This window comes from Callionymus lyra, chromosome 9, assembly GCF_982586985.1.
Source record: "Callionymus lyra chromosome 9, fCalLyr1.hap1.1, whole genome shotgun sequence".
In the NCBI taxonomy this organism is placed as follows: Eukaryota; Metazoa; Chordata; class Actinopteri; order Syngnathiformes; family Callionymidae; genus Callionymus; species Callionymus lyra.
This window is the reverse complement of record NC_141826.1, coordinates 21,025,509-21,046,570: the sequence shown is the minus strand read 5'-3', so window position 1 is coordinate 21,046,570 and position 21,062 is coordinate 21,025,509. Positions and strand designations below refer to the sequence as shown.

The window sequence follows — 21,062 nt, the reverse complement described above, 5'->3', positions numbered from 1 at the left end:
GTCTTTAGAGTAAAACCTTTTGAAAAAATAATAACAGTAGCGCGTCTGACTCCATATCAGAAGGTTGTGTTCAAATCACGTCAGGGTGAAACTTTAGTGTAATAATGAATACGTTCCATTTTAGGAGGATTTGTACTCAAGACCTTCTGCTTAATATTAATGTGATAACCCCTGAGTTATGATCATAATCTCAGGTTCTACCAAAACTCTTCGGGTGTAAACCAATAGCGAAGTGGTTAGAGGGCGAGCAACCAAATGAAGTAGAACCACAGTTTTATCAGTAAAAAGCATGCTTTCATTTGTTTGACTAAAGACAAAACTATGACATGATTTAAACACCAACCACCATATCAATTATTAAATTTAGAGGTTAAATCTCTTTTTTTAACCTCAAACTTGTTTTTTTACTTTTTTAACTAACAACCCTTTATACAAACCTGTGGCTACGCTTGTCGTTTTAAGAATCTTTGATTTGAACGACCCTCTTTATAACTAACTCTTTGGCACAACGGTAGCGCGTCTGACTTCAGATCAGAAGGTTGTGTGTTCAAATCACGTCAGGGTCAAATGGTTTAAATCCCTTTTTTTAATTGACTTTAATTTTATCAGTTTGATAATCATTTTTCCTATAGGAAACCTTCTTTTACAGGTATTTGAGGTTGAGGAAATTCTCATAAAGCAGAGAGAGATTCATAAAAATACAAGAGGTTCACGACCCTGATATGATTTGAACTCACAACCTTCTGATTTGAAGTCAGTCGCTGATGCACAAAAAAAACATCTTCTTCATTCTCAAATTGTATTTCAGCTAAATGGTCGTATCATGGGGAGCGTGGGAGGATTTGAACTCACAACCTTCTGCTTAACATTTAAATGATAACCACAGTTTAATCAATAAACCAAATGTGCAGGTTTTTGGTGATTGGAAGTTTGAATGCATTAAATCTTTAGACCAAAAACTTCTAAAATAATCTTTTCAATAATAGACTTTCTGGTAACAGTTTGAGATCGAAAACATTCCCATTTGTCCTTTAAAATGTCTCTGACTCTAAACACTTTCTTAATATCTGACTCTGTGGCGCAACGGTAGCGCGTCTGACTCCAGATCAGAAGGTTGCGTGTTCAAATCACGTCAGGGTCAATGCTTTAGTGTAAAGAATAAAACAATTCTATCTTAATGTCAAGAAAGTTTATTATCTATTCTGCATTATGTGTAACACGTAGAGTTAATCAAAAGATCCTTTTACTTCAGCCAATTGGTCGTTTCACAGTAGTGTGGGAGGATTTGTACTCAAGACCTTCTGCTTAACATTAATGTGATAACCCCTGAGTTATGATCACAATCTCAGGTTCTACCAATTGGTGCGAAGCCCTCTAACCTCTTCCGGGGTAAACCAATAGCGAAGCGGTTAGAGGGCGAGCACCAAATGAAGTAGAACCACAGTTTTATCAGTAAAAAACATGCTTTAATTCGTTTGACTAAAGACACAATGAAACATGATTTAAACACCAGCCACCATATCAAATGAGATTAAAGGTTAAATCTCTTTGTTAATCTCAAACTTCTTTTTTTCTTTTTTAACTAAAAACCCTTTATATAGACCTGTCCTTGCTTGTCCTTTTGAGAATCTTTAATTTGAATGATCTCCTTTTTAACTGACTCTGTGGCGCAACGGTAGCGCGTCTGACTCCAGATCAGAAGGTTGCGTGTTCAAATCACGTCAGGGTCAATGCTTTAGTGTAAATATTTATTGCATTTCAACTTGTCAAGATAATTGATTCAGCAACATGTGTAACAGAGAATAAAAGGTTGTGCCAAAGAATCAACATTATTAGAAACTATTTCAATGAAAACACATGAATTGAACACACAAAATAAGATCTTCATTTGTCACATGTGCATCATGAGTTGTTTCCAAAATAAAACTATAAAAACAAAAGCCCAATTTGAAATACATACGTTTGTTATAATAAACTAAATCCATTTTTTTCCAAGTATTGGGGAACATTTTACAACAGCTTGTTTGTTGAACACACAACCTTCTGATATGGCTTCAGACCACCACAAAAAAGGTAACGTTAAATAACTTTAATTTTGTAATTATACAACAGACTCCAATTATTAAGAATTAAGTGTATTAGACTCTGTGGCGCAACGGTAGCGCATCTGACTCCAGATCAGAAGGTTGCGTGTTCAAATCACGTCAGGGTCAGTCTTTCCTTTTAAGGTGATGCATTTCATACTGTTCAGGATTGTTTTTTGCAAGTATAACTAGAATCCGGATCAGAAAAGCTTTATTGCCACTTTTGTAAACACGTATTGGAAATGGAATTTATTTGGTTGGCATTACAGAATATAAAAAATGAATGAATGAATTGAGATAATTACACAACAAAAATTCAAATACATTACCATAAAAATGCATATAAATAAAAGAAAATGAATAGATCAGAAGGTTGCGTGTTCAAATCACGTCAGGGTCAATGCTTTAGTGTAAAGAATAAAAAATTCTATCTTAATGTCAAGAAAGCTGCTTATGAATTCTGCAATATGTGGAACACATAGAGGGAATTGAAAATATCTTTTACTTCAGCCAATTGGATGTTTCATGGTGAGCGTGGGAGGATTTGTACTCACAACCTTCTGCTTTATGTGATAACTGCAGTTTTATCAGTGAAAAACATGCACAGGTTTCTCTTGACAAGAAGCTTGAATGCAAGTCTTTCTAGTAAAAACTTTTGAAAAAATAATAACAGTAGCGCGTCTGACTCCAGATCAGAAGGTTGTGTGTTCAAATCACGTCAGGGTGAAACTTTAGTGTAATAATGAATTCGTTCCATCTTAATGTCAAGGTAGTTGATTTTCACTTCTGCAATATCTGTATCACACAGAGGATTTAAATGACTTTACTGAATGTTTTTCACGTCAGGGTCGATAGTTTATTAGCAAACTCAACAAGCTTCACATTTGATCTACATTATCTGAACATGAAGTTCTTCCAATAACTCTGTTTCCTTTCCATCTTTCCTTTCTATTTTTAGGACATGTGATAAATAATCTGCACAATTCTTATAACTATAAAAACAAAAGCCCAATTTGAAATACATATTTTTGTTACAATAAACTAAATCCATTTTCTAAAGTATTGTGGAAAAGCTTACAACAGTGAATTTGTTGAACACACAACCTTCTTATAGGGCTTCAGACCGCCACAAAATGAGTTTAAGTATAAGTTTTTTAGCTAAGAGGCTCCAATTATTAAAAGTATATCAGACTCTGTGGCGCAACGGTAGCGCGTCTGACTCCAGATCAGAAGGTTGCGTGTTCAAATCACGTCAGGGTCAGTCTGGTAAGATTTTGATTATGGATGCAAGTGTTTTTTGCAAGTATAACTAGAATCCGAATCAAAAAAACCTTCATTTCCACTTTCTTAAACCTTTGGTTTGCATTGCAGAATATAAAAAATAATGAATTATTTGAACTAAAAAAGAGATAATTACACAACACAAATTCAAATACATTACCATAAAATGGCACATAAATAAAGGATAATGGATATAAATAAAATACATTCTATTTATAAACAATACTCATGATCCGCACAGCAGACGGCTAGAAATAGTTCTTGAACCAGGATATGAAATTACTCTTTTGAAGGTCTCATAATAGAGACAATTGATGTCATACAAATTTCAATTCAGTTCAATGTCTCCCACGCGTAACGGTAGCGCGTCTGACTCCAGATCAGAAGGTTGCGTGTTCAAATTAAAGTAAAAGTAAATAAGTAAGTAAAAATACTTTTTTCATCTCTCTCATGACCTTCTGATAGGAAACTGTTGCATCACAATATGAGCAATAAAGCCCCAACAGATTTAGATCCGTAAACAGTGAAGTGTTTGGATGTTAGATTATGAAGTTTATTGATGTAGAGATTTATAATCTGATTTAACTGGATTTAACACTTGATTTGACAAGTCTATGCTGGAAAACACATGTACAGCTTTTGATCTTAAATGTCTACGATTCTGTGTTTTCTATTTGATTTTAATAAACAGAGTTGAAATATAATCCAAACAATCTCCTGGAAACAGATGTATTCGCTCAAACACATTCCCACAACGTACCGAAGGATTAATACAAAAGCAACAATCTGATGACCTTGACGGGATTTGATCACACAACCTTCTGATCTGGAGTCAGGCGCGCTACCGTTGCGCCACAGAGTCAGCTAATGTTAATCTGTGTACACAAACATGACCGACAGTAATCTAACCAGCGTGGGCTTTCTGTGTGTAACCAGCTGCTGACCCAGCTCAAGGGAAACATGGAGGAGGAGAACCGGCATCTAGCGGAGCAGAACCAGAGTCTGCTGAAAGAGAACCGGGCCTTGCTGGAGCAGAGCCTGGAGCGCCGGGACTTGCACTACACCCAGCAGCGGGAGTACCAGTGAGTTTGTTACTGGAGCCTCCCTGGTTATGAATCCACAACTTAGAATTCCATCGCTCGAGTGAAGGAACTGCTTACCTTTAGCAGAAGCTAGTATACTTGAAGTATACTTAAGTGTAAGCATAGTTAGTATACTAGGCTATATGTACTTGGACTAACTTGGAACATTTTAAGTTGACAAAAGTACAGTATACTTTCAAGTACCTTCAAAGTACACCATTCTCTATACTTTCGGCGTACTAGTATGCACTCCGAAACTACGGTTTAGTTTTCAGACTTATACTCAAAGTACACCATTCTATATACTTTCAGTGTACTACTATGCACTCCAAGACTATGGTTTAGTTTTCAGACTTATACTCAAAGTACACCATTCTCTATACTTTCAGTGTACTAGTATGCACTCCGAAACTACGGTTTAGTTTTCAGACTTATACTCAAAGTACACCATTCTCTATACTTTCAGTGTACTAGTATGCACTCTGAGACTATGGTTTAGTTTTCAGACTTATACTCAAAGTACACCATTCTCTATACTTTCAGTGTACTAGTATGCACTCTGAGACTATGGTTTAGTTTTCAGACTTATACTCAAAGTACACCATTCTCTATACTTTCAGTGTACTAGTATGCACTCTGAGACTATGGTTTAGTTTTCAGACTTATACTCAAAGTACACCATTCTCTATACTTTCAGTGTACTGGTATGCACTCCGAGACTGTGGTTTAGTTTTCGGACTTATACTCAAAGTACACCATTCTCTATACTTTCGGTGTACTAGTATGCACTCCGAGGCTGTGGTTTAGTTTTCAGTCTTATACTCAAAGTACACCATTCTCTATACTTTCGGTGTACTAGTATGCACTCCGAGACTATGGTTTAGTTTTCAGACTTATACTTAAAGTACACCATTCTCTATACTTTCAGTGTACTATTATGCACTCCGAGACTGTGGTTAAGTTTTCAGACTTATAATCAAAGTACACCATTCTCTATACGTTCAGTGTACTAGTATGCACTCCGAGACTGTGGTTAAGTTTTCAGACTTATACTCAAAGTACACCATTCTCTATACTTTCGGTGTACTAGTATGCACTCCGAGACTATGGTTTAGTTTTCAGACTTATACTTAAAGTACACCATTCTCCATACTACCAATGTACTACTGCTGGGTCTCAAATCGCGCACTTCTCTAGACAGGCAAGACAGTGCACTTACTTGCGCAGTGTGAAGTTTTGGACAGTGTAGTACTGCCTCAAATCAAATGCTGTCGCTACACACTTACAGGAAATGACTCGACAGATTCTTCTTCCTCTACAATTTAAGGCTGATTGCAACCAGCTGTTGAAACACTATCACCAACACTTGACAGTACTTTTCATCAATTGAAAGAAGTTACTAAGTTGTGTTTCATTTTCGTATTACTCTTGTTGTGTTGTTTTGTGGTAAAATTCGTTTTTTCTTGAGACATTTACGTCAGTATCTGCTCTGAAGACGCGTCGTCAGTGACGTAGCTTCAGTTTATCTACGTCACTAAGATGGCGGCCGTTAAGGGTGGAAAGTGTCCATCGATCCACACTCAATTTTCTGGCCATTTAAGTGCACCAACCGAGTGATTATTGCGCAACTACATTTTCGCACTCAAAATATTTAATGTAAGTGCAGAAGTGCGCAATTTGGGACACACCCTAGGTATACTAGTTTGGTAAAATACACAAGACTCATCAGTCTTACGAACTGGCAATCTTCATTTTCAAAGGCAAGACATACAAGGACATATAGTCATGTATCGTATAATTATTGCCTAACCCCATCATAGGGGTTATGGGACCGAAGGATTAATACAAAAGCAACAATCTGATGACCCTGACGTGATTTGAACACGCAACCTTCTGATCTGGAGTCAGACGCGCTACCGTTGCGCCACAGAGTCGGTGAAAGCAGCCGTTTATCTGTGTCCACAAACATGGCCGACAGGGACTATAACTCGATCAATAAAAGAAAATCAAGTTGAACATTTTTCTTTTGTGTGTATCTCTCTACGGTGCATGAAGTAAGTAAGTAAGTAAGAAATGGTTATTTCTAAAGTGCCTTTTCTAGACCAGGGTCACAAATCACTTTAATACACAGTTAAACGATATACTTTAAAAGATCAAGACTCATAAGACAAACACAGGAGTCCCAGAAAAATCAGGGAATAGAGCAAATAAAAATATCTTAAGATGTTTCTTGAAGGAGTCAGTAGATCATCAAACACAGAGATCGTTCCAAAGCTTAGGAGCAACAGTCTGGAAGGATTTCTCTCCTCTGGTCCTGAAGCGTGTTCAGGAACCATCAGTAGATTCTGATCCACAGACCTCAGAGCCCGAGCTGGGGTGTAAGTCTGGATCAGATCACTGATGGAAGGTCTGACCATGAATAGATCTGAAAGTAAGAACCAGAATTTTAAAGTTGATCCTGAAAGAAACTGGAAGCCAGTGAAGAGTTTTAAGGATCGGAGAAATGTGAGTTCTTCTACTAGAGCAGGTCAGAATTCTTGCTGCAAAGGAAATGCAAATGTTCTCACATACTATTTGCACTTAACTTAAGCACTACGGTGGTCAGACACATGTGGATTAATAATGAGGGTAATACCTCAAAACAAATGTATGTATCTAACAATAACACCAAAAGTCTACTTTCTGCCACCCATCACCCATAATCCTTTGCACAGTTTACTTCTGGATCATCACAATAATATAGTTGACCAAAGAAAACAGTACTGCCATAAAGTACAGTTGAGTACAAGTACATGTATACATCAGTGAACTATTTTGAAGTATAGAACATCACAAGTATACAACAAGTATTATCAATCTTTTCTTCTTTTAAGCATTACTATTTTAATTTCTATGCCGGATTTGACTCTATTCTCTCCATTTTAGTATTTATGTTTTATACTTCGCCAACAAATCGCATTCATGACGCGTTGTGTGTTTTTTTTCCCCGCCCTCAGAGAGAAGCTGAGCGAGCTCCGGCGGGAGAAGCAGAAGTTGGTGGAGAAGATCATGGATCAGTACCGGGTCCTTGAGCCGAGCGTTCAACCTTCAGCCACGAAGACCAAGTACGTTTGTTTGCACAACACGTTACACTTTCTATTGCAGTGCGGCAGTGAAGTCAAGGGCAATCATTGTGTGTGCGATTGTGTTTTTTTAACAAGAGAAGGAAGACCCTGTGATGCACAAAAGACTCAACCATGAATGAAACCGCAGTTAGTAGAACTTGCTTCATGAGTATAAACAGGATTTGTTGTCATATTTGCTTGTGCGGCGCAATTGAAGTGCAAACAACGTCATGACCAAGAACTTTTACCTGAGTTCTTAGTGCTTTTAAACAAGTTTTAAAGAAAAAGGAAGGTTAGGCGAGTGCTATTTTATCTTTTGAACAAGTCGACCGAAACATAAATACACAATAGAAATTGAGAAACACCTTTTGAATTGTTTAGAAACATATAAATCCTTAATGTGTGTGTGTCAAAAGTTTTCTTAAACCTTGTTCTTTCACCTTCCGTGGTGCAATCGTTGCAGCATGAGCGTGACTCAAAAGTCGTGCAAGAAGAGTTTTTTCTAAATCTTAACAATTTTTAAAGAAATCTTATGAAGCGCCTTCAATGATTTACTCACCGTAGCGAACAGATGCCCTGTGAGGGGGATTTTATCGGTAACATCAACACGGACAAAAATGATTAAGTATCTCAGTAAATATTGATATACAATCAAATCAGTAGTGCAACGGTTTTTTGGCGGCGGTGCTGAACATGTGTCATTGTTTTAGGGTTGATACAAAGATGACAAAATTTTTGTTGACACTACTTGAATGATGAAGTTTTTCAATTAATGATGTCATATGGGGTAAGAAACCTTTCTATAAGGCGTGTGTAACAGCCTATCAAGAATGAGTTTTAGTCACATGTTGAAATAAGATGCTTGGAGGAGGTCTGCGCTCGCTGAGTGCGTTGTTGTTATCAGTAGTTAAAGACCACCTGACTCTGTGGCGCAACGGTAGCGCGTCTGACTCCAGATCAGAAGGTTGCGTGTTCAAATCACGTCAGGGTCAGAACTACTTTTTTTTTTAAATCTCAGAGAAGCCAAAAACTATTTAAGCTCTGTATTGTTGTTCAAATAAATGAAACTGAAAATACAAAGTAATATTCATAAAGTATGGCACAATTTAAAAACTTGATTTAGCTGTTGCAGTACATTTTGAGAATTTCTTTGAAGGATTGAGTTTGCCAATATATTATAAATACACACGTTTATCCAACAATTAAAGATAGAATATATTTTATTTCAACTCAACAAACAGTTGCAAAGAAGATGAAAATATATATACATATAAAAAAGTAATACTTTATTTATTATAATAAATAATTCACTAAAAACACTTCAAAAATTGGACTTTTACAATTGTCAATTTGAAAAAAGTTAGCCTTTTAAAATGTAGTTAATTTGATTCATAGTAACACACAGTATTTAACTAACATACTTGTACTTCATAGTGTACTTTACCCCTGTACTTTGCATGGTCTACTTGCTCCCCAACCTTCTGCAGCGAACCTGTTCCATTTGTTTGAACACCTCCTGAAAGCAGCAGTGTTTACAAGTCATAAATAGTCATACTTTTAAAATTGTAGATTTAAGAAAACTTCTACTCATATTCTTATTAAAACACTGAATTATGCGGTGAGGTGAGGTATTTAAAAGTAGTGTCCTCTGGGATTATACTTCATGTGCTCTGTGCTCGACTTGTTCTCCTGCTCGCAGCAGCAAATCCACATCATTTACTTCAGAACATTTCCTCGCAATCGTGCCTCAGTGAGTCATTCTGTCCTTCAAATGGTAATTTGAACCTTATTTTGTGTCAGAATAATCATTATGGATTAGTCCACTTTGGACTTCTCTATGATGAATATAGTTACCTCTGCCAAGGAGGAAATTTGTGTCGTGAGGGAAACGCGACAATTCATGCGAGCACTTAAATAAAACTATGAATTTGAAATACTAATACAATCAACTGTTATTTGGCGATGGTGCTGAAAATGTGTCATTGTTTTAGGGGTTGATACAAAGCTTGCAAAGGCTTGTTGACACTTGACAGCAGCAGGGTTTCCAAGTTATGATGTCATTGGAGACAGAAGCCGTTCAGGAATGAGCTCGAGTCATGTGTTGTAACAAGATGCCTGCTGGAGGTCTGCGCTCTCTGAGTGCCGTGCTTGTTGTTACTCATGTGGCACCAGCTGACTCTGTGGCGCAACGGTAGCGCGTCTGACTCCAGATCAGAAGGTTGCGTGTTCAAATCACGTCAGGGTCAAGTTATTTTTTTTGTCAAATGTGTTCAACGAATATTCAACAAAAACAAATCCTATACCTTTTTTTCCAAGTAATAATAGACAAATACATAAGTAACTGATAAAGATGTCTTTGCTCTTTTTAACATTAATTTAAAATAATCTATTTTGTGTATATTTTATGCCTCTGTCTTACGGTAGTGAGTCTCACTTCAGAGCAGAAGGTTGCAGGTTCAAATCCCATCAGCTTCACAGTGTTATGACACTGTGCCCTCCTTAAAGATTTTAAGAGATAAAAGTGACTTGATACAAAAATAAATTCATTATATGTGCTGCTAACTAGATACTACATAGTGAGTCCTAGATATTCTTCTAGGAAGTATTTTGTTTTTGTCACTTTGTGGGCTCCATAGGTAAGAATATTTTTTATTTATATTTTATTTAAACTTCTTCTTTAAGGCTATCTTTAAGCCTGTAGAAGTAAGCTGCTTGGCTGAGGTTTGCGCTCTCTAAGTGCTTTTTCGTTTTTTTAATCTACTTCTCTGTATGTATATATATAAATAGATATAAAGCTAGTTAAAGGCACACAATCACCCATAATTCTTTGCAGTTTACTTCTGGATCATCACAATAATACAGTTACCCAAAGAAGAAAAGATTTCATAAAGTATAGTTGAGTATAAGTATCTCTTGAGTATTGTTGTAATTTTTTGAAGTATAGTACATCAAAAGTATACTATTAAATTTAAGTATACAACAAGTATAATCATATAACACCAATAAACTTGTTTTTTTCTCTTCTTTTTTTAAAAGGTTAGCATTTTTATTTCTATGCTGGATTAGACTCTTCAGAACAATCCTCTCTATTTTATATTTCAAGAGAGTTATTTATGTTGCTTTTCTAATGTTTTATTGTAGAAAAAATACCTCACAAGTATATATATATATATAAAAATTAAGTTTATTAGTGTAATATGATGATACTGGTTTGAACACGGAGCTTCTGATCTGGAGTCAGCTGTGCCACAGAATGCTGACATAAATAACCTCATAAATCAAGACGTTAATGACTCCATAGGTTTTGAAAAAAGGCAAATCAAGAAAAACTGCGGCTAAAAACACTTGATGTTAAAAAATATATATATATTTCCTCCGCCTCGGACTGATTTGAAAACTGCCCTCTCAGGAAAACCAACTGGATTGCGGAAAGAATGAAGAAGCTCATCAAGCCCCGCGGAGGAGCCAGAGAAGGACGGACGCTCTTCACCGCCGCCGGCAGCGTCGAAAACCTCGCCGATGGCTCTGAGTCTGAGACACCTCAGTGCGGTGAGTCACACACACACACACACACACACACACACACACACACACACACACACACACACACACACACACACACACACACACACACACACACACACACACACACACACACACAGCGTCCGGCGAGCATACAAATCATCTCATGACTATCAAGTGTGATGGACAACCAGACCTCCTCTGATCTCGTGCACGTGAGACCATGGAGGGCCATCGATGCTCTTCTCCTGTGGAATACTTAAAGAACAAACGTCTGTTTAAGATGCAGTGACTGTAAACACGTGAACTCGCTGCAGCCCTGAGGTCTGGCCTTTGATAGGTTCGATTCCGCAGGGATGTGAGTCAAGTTCAATCTCAGCGTCAGGTGATCAAACCCCAGTGTCTCGTCTTTTAAGTCGCAGGGAGCTTTTGTGACAATGTTTTTTATTAAGTTGAACACAAATCTGACTCCAGGCCAGCCTGGAATTTTGATTTACTGGTATTACTCCTCCATTCTGGAGAGGCTGGGAAGTACTTCCGTATCAAACCGGAATCCTCTCACAAAAAAACAAAAAAACCTTACAAAAAACATAACATAACATACAAAAACAGGTGAAAATCTAAAAGAAAAGAAATAATGTTTTTTTTATTAATTATAACGCACATAATTTTGATGCAACGTATTTGTGTAGATGAAACATTATATAGTTTGGCATTAAATTAGATCATACATTATTATTTTTCACTTGTTTTGTGTTCAAATCATGTCAGGAGAAGGTTGTGTGTTCAAATAATGTAAGGAGAAGGTTGTGTGTTTAATTTATGTCAGGAGAAGGTTGTGTGTTCAAATCATGTCAGGTGAAGGTTGTGTGTTCAAATTATATAAGGAGAAGGTTGTGTGTTTAATTTATGTCAGGAGAAGGTTGTGTGTTCAAATCATGTCAATAGAAGTTTTTGGGTTTAAATCATGTCAGGTGAAGGTTGTGTGTTCAAATCATGTCAGGTGAAGGTTGTGTGTTCAAATAATGTAAGGAGAAGGTTGTGTGTTTCATTTATGTCATGAGAAGGTTGTGTGTTCAAATCATGTCAGTTGAAGGTTGTGTGTTCAAATAATATAAGGAGAAGGTTGTGTGTTCAAATAATTTAAGGAGAAGGTTGGGTGTTTAATTTATGTCAACAGAAGATTGTGGGTTTAGATCATGTCAGCAGAAGGCTGTGTGTTCAAATCATGTCAACAGAAGATTGTGGGTTTAGATAATGTCAGGAGAAGGTTGTGTGTTCAAATCATGTCAGCAGAAGGTTGTGTGTTCAAATCATGTCAACAGAAGATTGTGGGTTTAGATCATGTCAGGAGAAGGTTGTGTGTTCAAATCATGTCAGGTGAAGGTTGTGTGTTCAAATAATGTCAGGAGAAGGTTGTGTGTTTAATTTATGTCAGGAGAAGGTTGTGTGTTCAAATCATGTCAACAGAAGCTTGTGGGTTTAAATCATGTCAGGGGAAGGTTGTGTGTTCAAATCATGTCAGCAGAAGGTTGTGTGTTCAAATCATGTCAGGAGAAGGTTCTGCGTTAAAAAATGTCAGGAGAAGGTTGTGTGTTTCATTTATGTCATGAGAAGGTTGTGTGTTCAAATCATGTCAGCAGAAGGTTGTGTGTTCAAATCATGTCAGGAGAAGGTTGTGCATTCAAATAAAGTCAGGAGAAGGTTGTGTGTTTAATTTATGTCAGGAGAAGGTTGTGTGTTCAAATCATGTCAGGAGAAGGTTGTGTGTTCAAATTATGTCAGGAGAAGGTTGTGTGTTCAAATCATGTCAGGAGAAGGTTGTGTGTTCAAATCATGTCGGGGTCAATCATGAATTGTCTTATGATTTGTAGTACAAGTAGAAAGTAAAAACCAGAGAAGTAAACATTTCTTACGCAAGTTAAACTTTACACACTAGAGTGGAAACATTTCATTCACTTGAGAAACCTCCTACACACAAGTGAAAACCTCACATATGAAAGTGAAAACCTCTTATATACACAAGTGGAAAAACCTCTCATATAAGAACAATTAAAAGCCTCTTGCACTGAGAAGTGAAAACCTTACATGAATAAAACCTTCACACACACACAAGTAAAAACCTCACACACTGAAGTGAAAGCTTTTTCACATTTACTAATGATATTTACTTTTAAATAACATTTTTATAAGAAGTATATTTAATCAAACGTAAGAGAAAATGGAAATCTGGTTACGTGAGAGGTTTTCTTTCCACTGGAAGGTGAACTGGGGTCAGCAGATGAAGACGGACTGGTCTGCAGGTCCATAAGCCACACAAAAACATGCTCATAAAATCATTGGAGGACAAATGAGTGGAACGACAGTGAGTTCATCGAAGCAGAGCCGCAGCTTCACCAGTCGATTCCTCCTAATTAATTTAATATCCAGAGAGCAAAACACTGCGCTAGAGAAACACTCGTCCGAGCGACTTTTCAAGGTGAAGTCGTCGTGTTTCGCTGCCGTTGGAGGAAAGAATTAAGGATCGAGTCGTAGGAACAAGTTCCCGGAAGGACGTCGGATTCACCCGCCCTGAACAAATCTGACCATATTTGTCATTAATCCTGGAAAACAAGTTGTGTTCATGATGTTGGATTCAAGATCAGAAGGTTGTGTGTTTGAATCCCATCAGGGTCATTTAATCATCGTGTCGTATGATCGCTGGAAACATGGTTCGCTTCCTTTTCGGACTTTTGTGACACTTTGTTGTCGAAAATTTTAATTTAGTTCAAGTGTTTTTGTGGCAAATTAAAGCAGCTTCAACATCTGTCGTTAGATTTCACTTGTTTGTTTATCACTGCGGCCCAGAAGCAGTAAACCTTAACACAATAAATCAGTTGAAACAAATTTGCATTTACTAATTCGTAATCGACCGTTTACAAATGTGCATTTACAAATTTGTAAAACAATTCTTTAAAAAAATATACATAATCTGGACAAATTATAAACTATTGAATACATTTTACTAAATCTTGAACCCAATTAAACCTGTATAAATACCTACATTTACATTTTACCGAAACACATTTACAAATTCCTAAAAACAAATGTGCACATTTGACAGATTTTGAAACAAACTTACAATTTTCTGAAACACATCTACAAGTTAGAACAAATTAAAAATGTTCCCTGAGACCAATTTTTACAAACTCAAAATACAAAATTGCAATTCCTGAAAAATGTTACTAATCTAAAGCAAATATACAAACCTTTGAATACATTTACGAATTCAAAACCAAACAAATTTGGAATTTAATGAAAGAAATGTAGAATTTTCTGAAACAAATTTACAATTTTATGATACAAATTTGAAAACAAAATTAAAATTCTTGAAAACAAAATTACATTATCTGGGACAAATGATCAACTTTTGAATATTTACTAAAATTACTAAACCAAATTAAATAATACCCTATAAAGGATTAAGGAGTAAATATTTAAAAAAATCCTCAATTTTGTTTAACAAGCTCTGCAACAAAATTACAATTCCTGAAACAAATGTTAAAAACTGAAACAACTGTGGAGTCTTTGTTAGTACATCTGTCTCAAGAGTTTGTAAAAATATTTAAAAAAAATAAGGAATTTGCACAATTCTTTCGCACTTCTGTGCCAATAATTAAAGACATTAATAATTAAAGATATTACTATTATTTGCTCTCATTTTTTTTATAATAGTTTTTTATTGTTTATATTTCAATGAAGTGTCTAAAAAAATCAAATAATTAGAGTTTTGCAATCAACAAGGAAATATTTAGTGTTTGATGTCAGAAGTCATTGCGTTCTCTCTTCGAAAAGAACAGTGAAATCCTGTGTGATCCCGGCGATGACTGGGGACGAGAGGATACAGTGGACTCCAGCTGCTTTTAAAGCTGATATTTGGACATATTTTGGTTTGAAAACAAAATGAAAGCAGTTACGACTTCGTCAAGAGTCATGTGGTCTGTAAATTCTGCAACACCAGAGTCAAGTACTCGACAATACTACAAATATATACTTGTTACTACAGTATCACTATATATATCGTATCGTATCAACAGATTCTTGTCAATAATCAACTGTAGAATAGTTATTTACACCTGAAACTAGTAAAAAAAAAAATCACATTTTTGTATTTCTTAACTACTACTATACTGTATAAAATACTACTACTATATAAATACCTCATATCTTGAGTACCATCCACGCGGGCGTAGAACTGGCGACGACTGTTCTGGGCGACATGATTCACTGGCGGGAGTGGATTGCTGCTGGACGGGCTGATGGCGATGAGTGACGGCGTGGGAGGAGGTCTAAGTGGCTGCCAGGTCCTCGTGAAGGGTTTTTATTTTGTGGCATCGCGAGAATCTAGTGAGTCCAGAACCGACACCTTAAAAGTGTCCTCAGCAATGACTCACTTGTTCGCGAGACGCTCAGTGAAGGACGGACGTTTTTGTAAAGCTGTAAAAGTGTGAAACTTGATTTAGTTTATTTACTTATGCTGTCACAGCTCCCATGATTCACCACCAGGACGTTGACAGAACCATCATCACTTCCTGTGGATTTGAAAAAAAAACAACCTTATTAATCCTAATCCCGTGATTTCGTTCTCCACAGACCCTCGCAGCGCCCCCGTCTCGCCCGCCCCCTCCAGAAGATCCCTGACCCAGACGGAACCGGACATCTCGGGTCCCTCCACGCCGACCACGCCGCGCTCGTCGGGTCGCCGCAAGCTGGGGTCGCGTCACGGCTGGAGTCTGGGGTCGTCGAGGGGGGTCTCCCAGTCGTTCAGTCCGGGCGACAGGAAGACGCCGCCGCGCCCGAGGCTGCGCTCCGGACACCAGGCCTCCACCGTGCTGTGGGAGGGAGAGAGCGACGCTCAGGCCTCCGAGGACACGAGTGAGCAGAAGCTTCCAGACGTTTAAATCCTCGTCGAGTCGGATTTGGGGTAAAATCACTGCTTTGACCTCCAGATATCCACGTGAGCAGAGATTTTCTAGTTTCAAATGTTTAAATAAATGATTTGTGTATTAAAAGTATTTTATTTACACTTTAATAAACAACTTAAAGATCATTTAAAAAAATGTTTTTTAAAAACATTATATTTTTATTTTTATCTTTTTTTAATTGACTGAAGATAACAATATACTACTGCTGCTACTACTACTACTGCTACTTCTACTACTATTGCTACTACTACTACTAATACTGCTGCTACTGCTACTGCTACTGCTACTGCTACTACAACTACTACTTCTACTACTACTGCTACTGCTACTGCTACTACTACTACAACTACTACTACTACTACTTCTACTACTACTACTTCTACTGCTACTGCTACTGCTGTTGCTACTACAACTACTACTTCTACTACTATTACTACTGCTACTGCTACTGCTACTGCTACTACAACTACTACTTCTACTACTACTACTACTGCTACTGCTACTGCTACTACAACTACTACTTCTACTACTACTACTACTGCTACTGCTACTGCTACTACAACTACTACTTCTACTACTACTTCTACTGCTACTACTACTGCTACTGCTACTGCTACTGCTACTTCAACTACTACTTCTACTACTACTGCTACTGCTACTGCTACTGCTACTGCTACTGCTACTGCTACTACAACTACTACTACTACTTCTACTTCTACTACTACTACTTCTACTGCTACTGCTACTGCTGCTGCTACTGCTACTACAACTACTACTTCTACTACCACTACTACTGCTACTTCTACTACTACTTCTACTACTACTGCTACTGCTACTGCTACTGCTACTGCTACTGCTACTACAACTACTACTACTACTTCTACTTCTACTACTACTACTTCTACTGCTACTGCTACTGCTGCTGCTACTGCTACTACAACTACTACTTCTACTACCACTACTACTGCTACTTCTACTGCTACTTCTACTTCTACTACTACTACTTCTACTGCTACTGCTACTGCTGCTGCTACTGCTACTACAACTACTACTTCTACTACTACTTCTACTGCTACTACTACTGCTACTGCTACTGCTACTGCTACTGCTACTGCTACTTCAACTACTACTTCTACTACTACTGCTACTGCTACAGCTACTGCTACTGCTACTACAACTACTACTACTACTTCTACTTCTACTACTACTACTTCTACTGCTACTGCTACTGCTGCTGCTACTGCTACTACAACTACTACTTCTACTACCACTACTACTGCTACTTCAACTACTACTTCTACTACTACTGCTACTGCTACTGCTACTGCTACTGCTACTGCTACTGCTACTACAACTACTACTACTACTTCTACTTCTACTACTACTACTTCTACTGCTACTGCTACTGCTGCTGCTACTGCTACTACAACTACTACTTCTACTACCACTACTACTGCTACTTCTACTGCTACTGCTACTGCTACTGCTACTGCTACTACAACTACTACTACTACTACTACTACTTCTACTACTACTACTTCTACTTCTACTGCTACTGCTACTGCTGCTGCTACTGCTACTACAACTACTACTTCTACTACCACTACTACTGCTACTTCTACTGCTACTGCTACTGCTACTGCTACTGCTACTGCTACTACAACTACTACTACTACTACTACTTCTACTACTACTACTTCTACTTCTACTGCTTCTGCTACTGCTGCTGCTACTGCTACTACAACTACTACTTCTACTACCACTACTACTGCTACATCAACTACTACTACTACTACTAGTACTACTGCTACTGCTACTACTAGTGCAACTACTACTACTACTACTACTACTATTACTACTACTACTGCTACTGCTACTGCTACTGCTACTACTACTGCTACTGCTACTACTACTGTTACTGCTGCTACTACTACTACTACCACTGCGACTACTGCTACTACTATTACAACAACTACTATTACTACAACTACTACAACAACTACTACTATGACTAATAATAATATATTGATAATTATATTGATAATACTTGAATGTACTAATAATTCAGCTCATACAGTAATAATGGAAATCAATTTATAAGCAAAAACAAACTGGTGCAAATATACATTTTGATCTTACTTAAATACTTTTATGTATTTATGCATTTTTTTTGTTTTTTTTTAACATATCTTTATTATTAAGTATAAACAAATTTAAAATAAGATTTATGAATGAAAAAATAAAATGAACATAAAAAGTCAGAATTTGTGAAATAAAACAATAAAGTACGATAGTTTGTGCAGAAGTGAAAACACAGAAAACACGATGAATCGTACGATGATCCTTAAAAGTGCTTCGTCTCATCCTGGATTATTTTTAGGATCATCTACAACTTCCTGCTGCGCTCTCTCTGATTGTTGCTTTCATAACGTCACAATTATTTATAAGACACGATCAGACGCTCGCGGAGCATCAAAACAAAGATGTTTAATTTTAACGGCACAATTAAACCTGCTAATAAAAACAGACATCATTGAGGACAAAGGAACGAGCCGCTGATAAACAAATTAATAAATAACTCAAATAAAAAATCAACCTTTTAAAAACACCCGACAGAAGAAATGCTTCCTATAAAACGTTCACTTCCTGAGGTCATGATTGTCTTTTCGAACGTGTTTATTACAAGTCATGCTTTTATCGCCTGGTTTAAATCGTCTTGGACCAACTTAAACTAATCTAAACCCCACGACATGACGTGTAGAGATGTGTTGATGAAGCTTCATGAAGCAGTGTCATGTTGTTTAGAGGTCAGTAGATGGCACCACCTGTTTAAAAATGATGTTTTATTAGAACAGTTGTTTAAATTAAAGGAAAATTGTGCAGAGACGCCATCTAGTGGACTCTGAACACAACGACACTACTTTATGAAGCTTCATCAGGCCATCACTAATGACAAGGTCAAAGATCCACGGCGGCCATCTTTTTTTTTGCCTGGGAAAGAAGATTTGCTGTTGCTGTATCTCAAATCGCATACTTGCGTACTCAAAGTTAGTATTTTTAGTGCGTAAGTGCGTCTCAATTCTTTGTATGCGAAACTTAGTGCGCCATGCATACTAAATTGGCGTACTAAGTAACCCACAAAACTAAGTATGGATCGATGGACACTATCCAACCTAAACGGCCGCCATCTTAATGACGTTTTGAACGGAAGTTACGTCATATATATATTTATATATATTTATATATTCATATATGTACAGGTGGATTTTCAGCAGCAGTAGGAGGATAAACACGTCTTCGCTGCTGATACCAGCTTAAATATCTCGCGAATATTTCGATTGTCATATTTTTTCTTTATTTATTTTTCCAAACTTGTAAAACGTGCTGCCAGCAGGTGGCGATAGCGTTCAAACAGCTGGGTGAAACATCGTTAAATAGAAGTAGAAGAAGAAGCTGTCATGTGATTTCCTGTTAGTGTGTAGCAGCAGAGTTTGATTTGAGACATACTATCTGTTGAGAATTTGCGTACTAGTTAGTAGGTACACTATCCTGATGCATACTAACTTCTAATATACTAAGAGAAGTGTGCGATTTGAGACACAGCATGTATCTTTTAAACCTGAAGATCACATGACGCAAAGAGAGACTCACAATAGCATAAATTTGAAGTTTTTTAACATCACAAATCTTTTGTGGTTCACAATAAAAGTGTTTTCGGTCTGTTGAGAACATTCTGCCAAACAAACATTGGCACAAAACAGTGAAATATATCAGGCGACCCACAAACTAGGATTTATAAATAAACATTAAAATAAACTCTAATCAGCTTTGAATGATATTTGCATCAATTTTCCATCTTTCCAAGTTTTGTTCATTTGTTTTATCGATTTTCTTCTTCTACAACTTTCTCAACCTTTTCAGTCCAAATCAAATTAGTTCAAAATAAACAGGTTTAACATATATTTTTAGTATTTGATTCATTTTTTCAAATAGAATTGTTGGTATTTAACAATAATATTGATTGTTTAGTGTTTTTTTTTTATAATTAAATAAATACAAGATATATTATAGCTTATCATGTTTAGACTTTAAGAAATACTGTAAAATTTGTTCATGTCAATTAAAATGTGTGAAAGCAGTGAAAACAATCCGTCTTTTAAAGGTTTTTAAATCAAAATTAGATCAGAATCCATCAATATTTTTCCATAAAATAGAAATATTTTGGAGACTGATCTATTTTTCATTATCATTTATTGAATTAAAATAGTTTGCATTAAAGTTTATAGTAAAATTAACTTAATCAATTCAATGATTTCTATCAAATTCACCCCATAATGAGTCGAGCGAAGAATCAAAAAGTCTGATCAGAAAAAAACCTTCTCAGGTCCGATATCTTTGTATTCAGGTACGATTCACATCTAAATATGAAGAAGCGACGCCATCTGCGTTTCTGAAAAAAAATCCCATTTCATCTCATTTCACCGTCGGCGAATCAGCGTCCGACGGGCCGGGGCGACAGTATCCGGCGCCTTAATGAACCTCCTGTTCTCGACGGCACCAAACGGTGTCAGTGTGGAGCCGCGGAGACAGAAGGACCGGCAGAACCCGCCGCCGAGGAGCAGGGATTAGCATGCGGCGTTCCAAATGAGCAGACCTGAGAGTTCATCACGGAGCCAAAGGGCTCTCTTAAGATGACGGGCGGCGTCCAAAGGAGCCGCCTCCGGGATTACGACCCGGGGTGTGTGGGGGGGGTTGGCGACGTCAGCACTTCCGGGCGGGTTCTTTGGATTCTACCGTGTTAGCTGAAGGTGCCATAACAACAGGCTCGCACATCTTGAATCATGATTCGCGGATGACAAACGAATCTCTGATGCGACTCATGAATTATGGAGATGCGGCGCTAATGAAGAGGCCGGCTCTCTCTCTCTCTCTCTCTCTCTCTCTCTCTCTCTCTCTCTCTCTCTCTCTCTCTCTCTGAACATTGTGTTTGTGGAAATTGAGATGCATGAGGAGCGGCGGCGAGCC

General features: G+C 37.3%; 1 protein-coding gene and 7 non-coding genes across 8 annotated transcripts in view; 7 read left to right on the top strand and 1 right to left on the bottom strand.

The window, feature by feature from the left end:
- ccdc88b (coiled-coil and HOOK domain protein 88B) overlaps nt 1-16,172 on the top strand; it is an 84,295-nt gene extending 68,123 nt beyond the window's left edge. Inside the window, exons 24-27 of the mRNA XM_087798455.1 lie at nt 4,302-4,447; nt 7,444-7,551; nt 10,961-11,100; nt 15,706-16,172. Of these exons, the coding sequence (XP_087654581.1) occupies nt 4,302-4,447; nt 7,444-7,551; nt 10,961-11,100; nt 15,706-16,013 (702 nt within the window). The 3' untranslated portion in view covers nt 16,014-16,172. The remainder of the gene's footprint in view (nt 1-4,301; nt 4,448-7,443; nt 7,552-10,960; nt 11,101-15,705) is intronic.
- trnaw-cca (transfer RNA tryptophan (anticodon CCA)) lies at nt 1,070-1,141 on the top strand. The gene has a single exon. It is a non-coding gene; the product is annotated as a tRNA-Trp (tRNA).
- trnaw-cca (transfer RNA tryptophan (anticodon CCA)) lies at nt 1,659-1,730 on the top strand. The gene has a single exon. It is a non-coding gene; the product is annotated as a tRNA-Trp (tRNA).
- Nucleotides 2,142-2,213, top strand: trnaw-cca (transfer RNA tryptophan (anticodon CCA)). The gene has a single exon. It is a non-coding gene; the product is annotated as a tRNA-Trp (tRNA).
- trnaw-cca (transfer RNA tryptophan (anticodon CCA)) lies at nt 3,274-3,345 on the top strand. The gene has a single exon. It is a non-coding gene; the product is annotated as a tRNA-Trp (tRNA).
- trnaw-cca (transfer RNA tryptophan (anticodon CCA)) lies at nt 6,310-6,381 on the bottom strand. The gene has a single exon. It is a non-coding gene; the product is annotated as a tRNA-Trp (tRNA).
- Nucleotides 8,472-8,543, top strand: trnaw-cca (transfer RNA tryptophan (anticodon CCA)). The gene has a single exon. It is a non-coding gene; the product is annotated as a tRNA-Trp (tRNA).
- Nucleotides 9,726-9,797, top strand: trnaw-cca (transfer RNA tryptophan (anticodon CCA)). Its single transcript has one exon. It is a non-coding gene; the product is annotated as a tRNA-Trp (tRNA).
- Nucleotides 16,173-21,062: the final 4,890 nt, after the last annotated feature.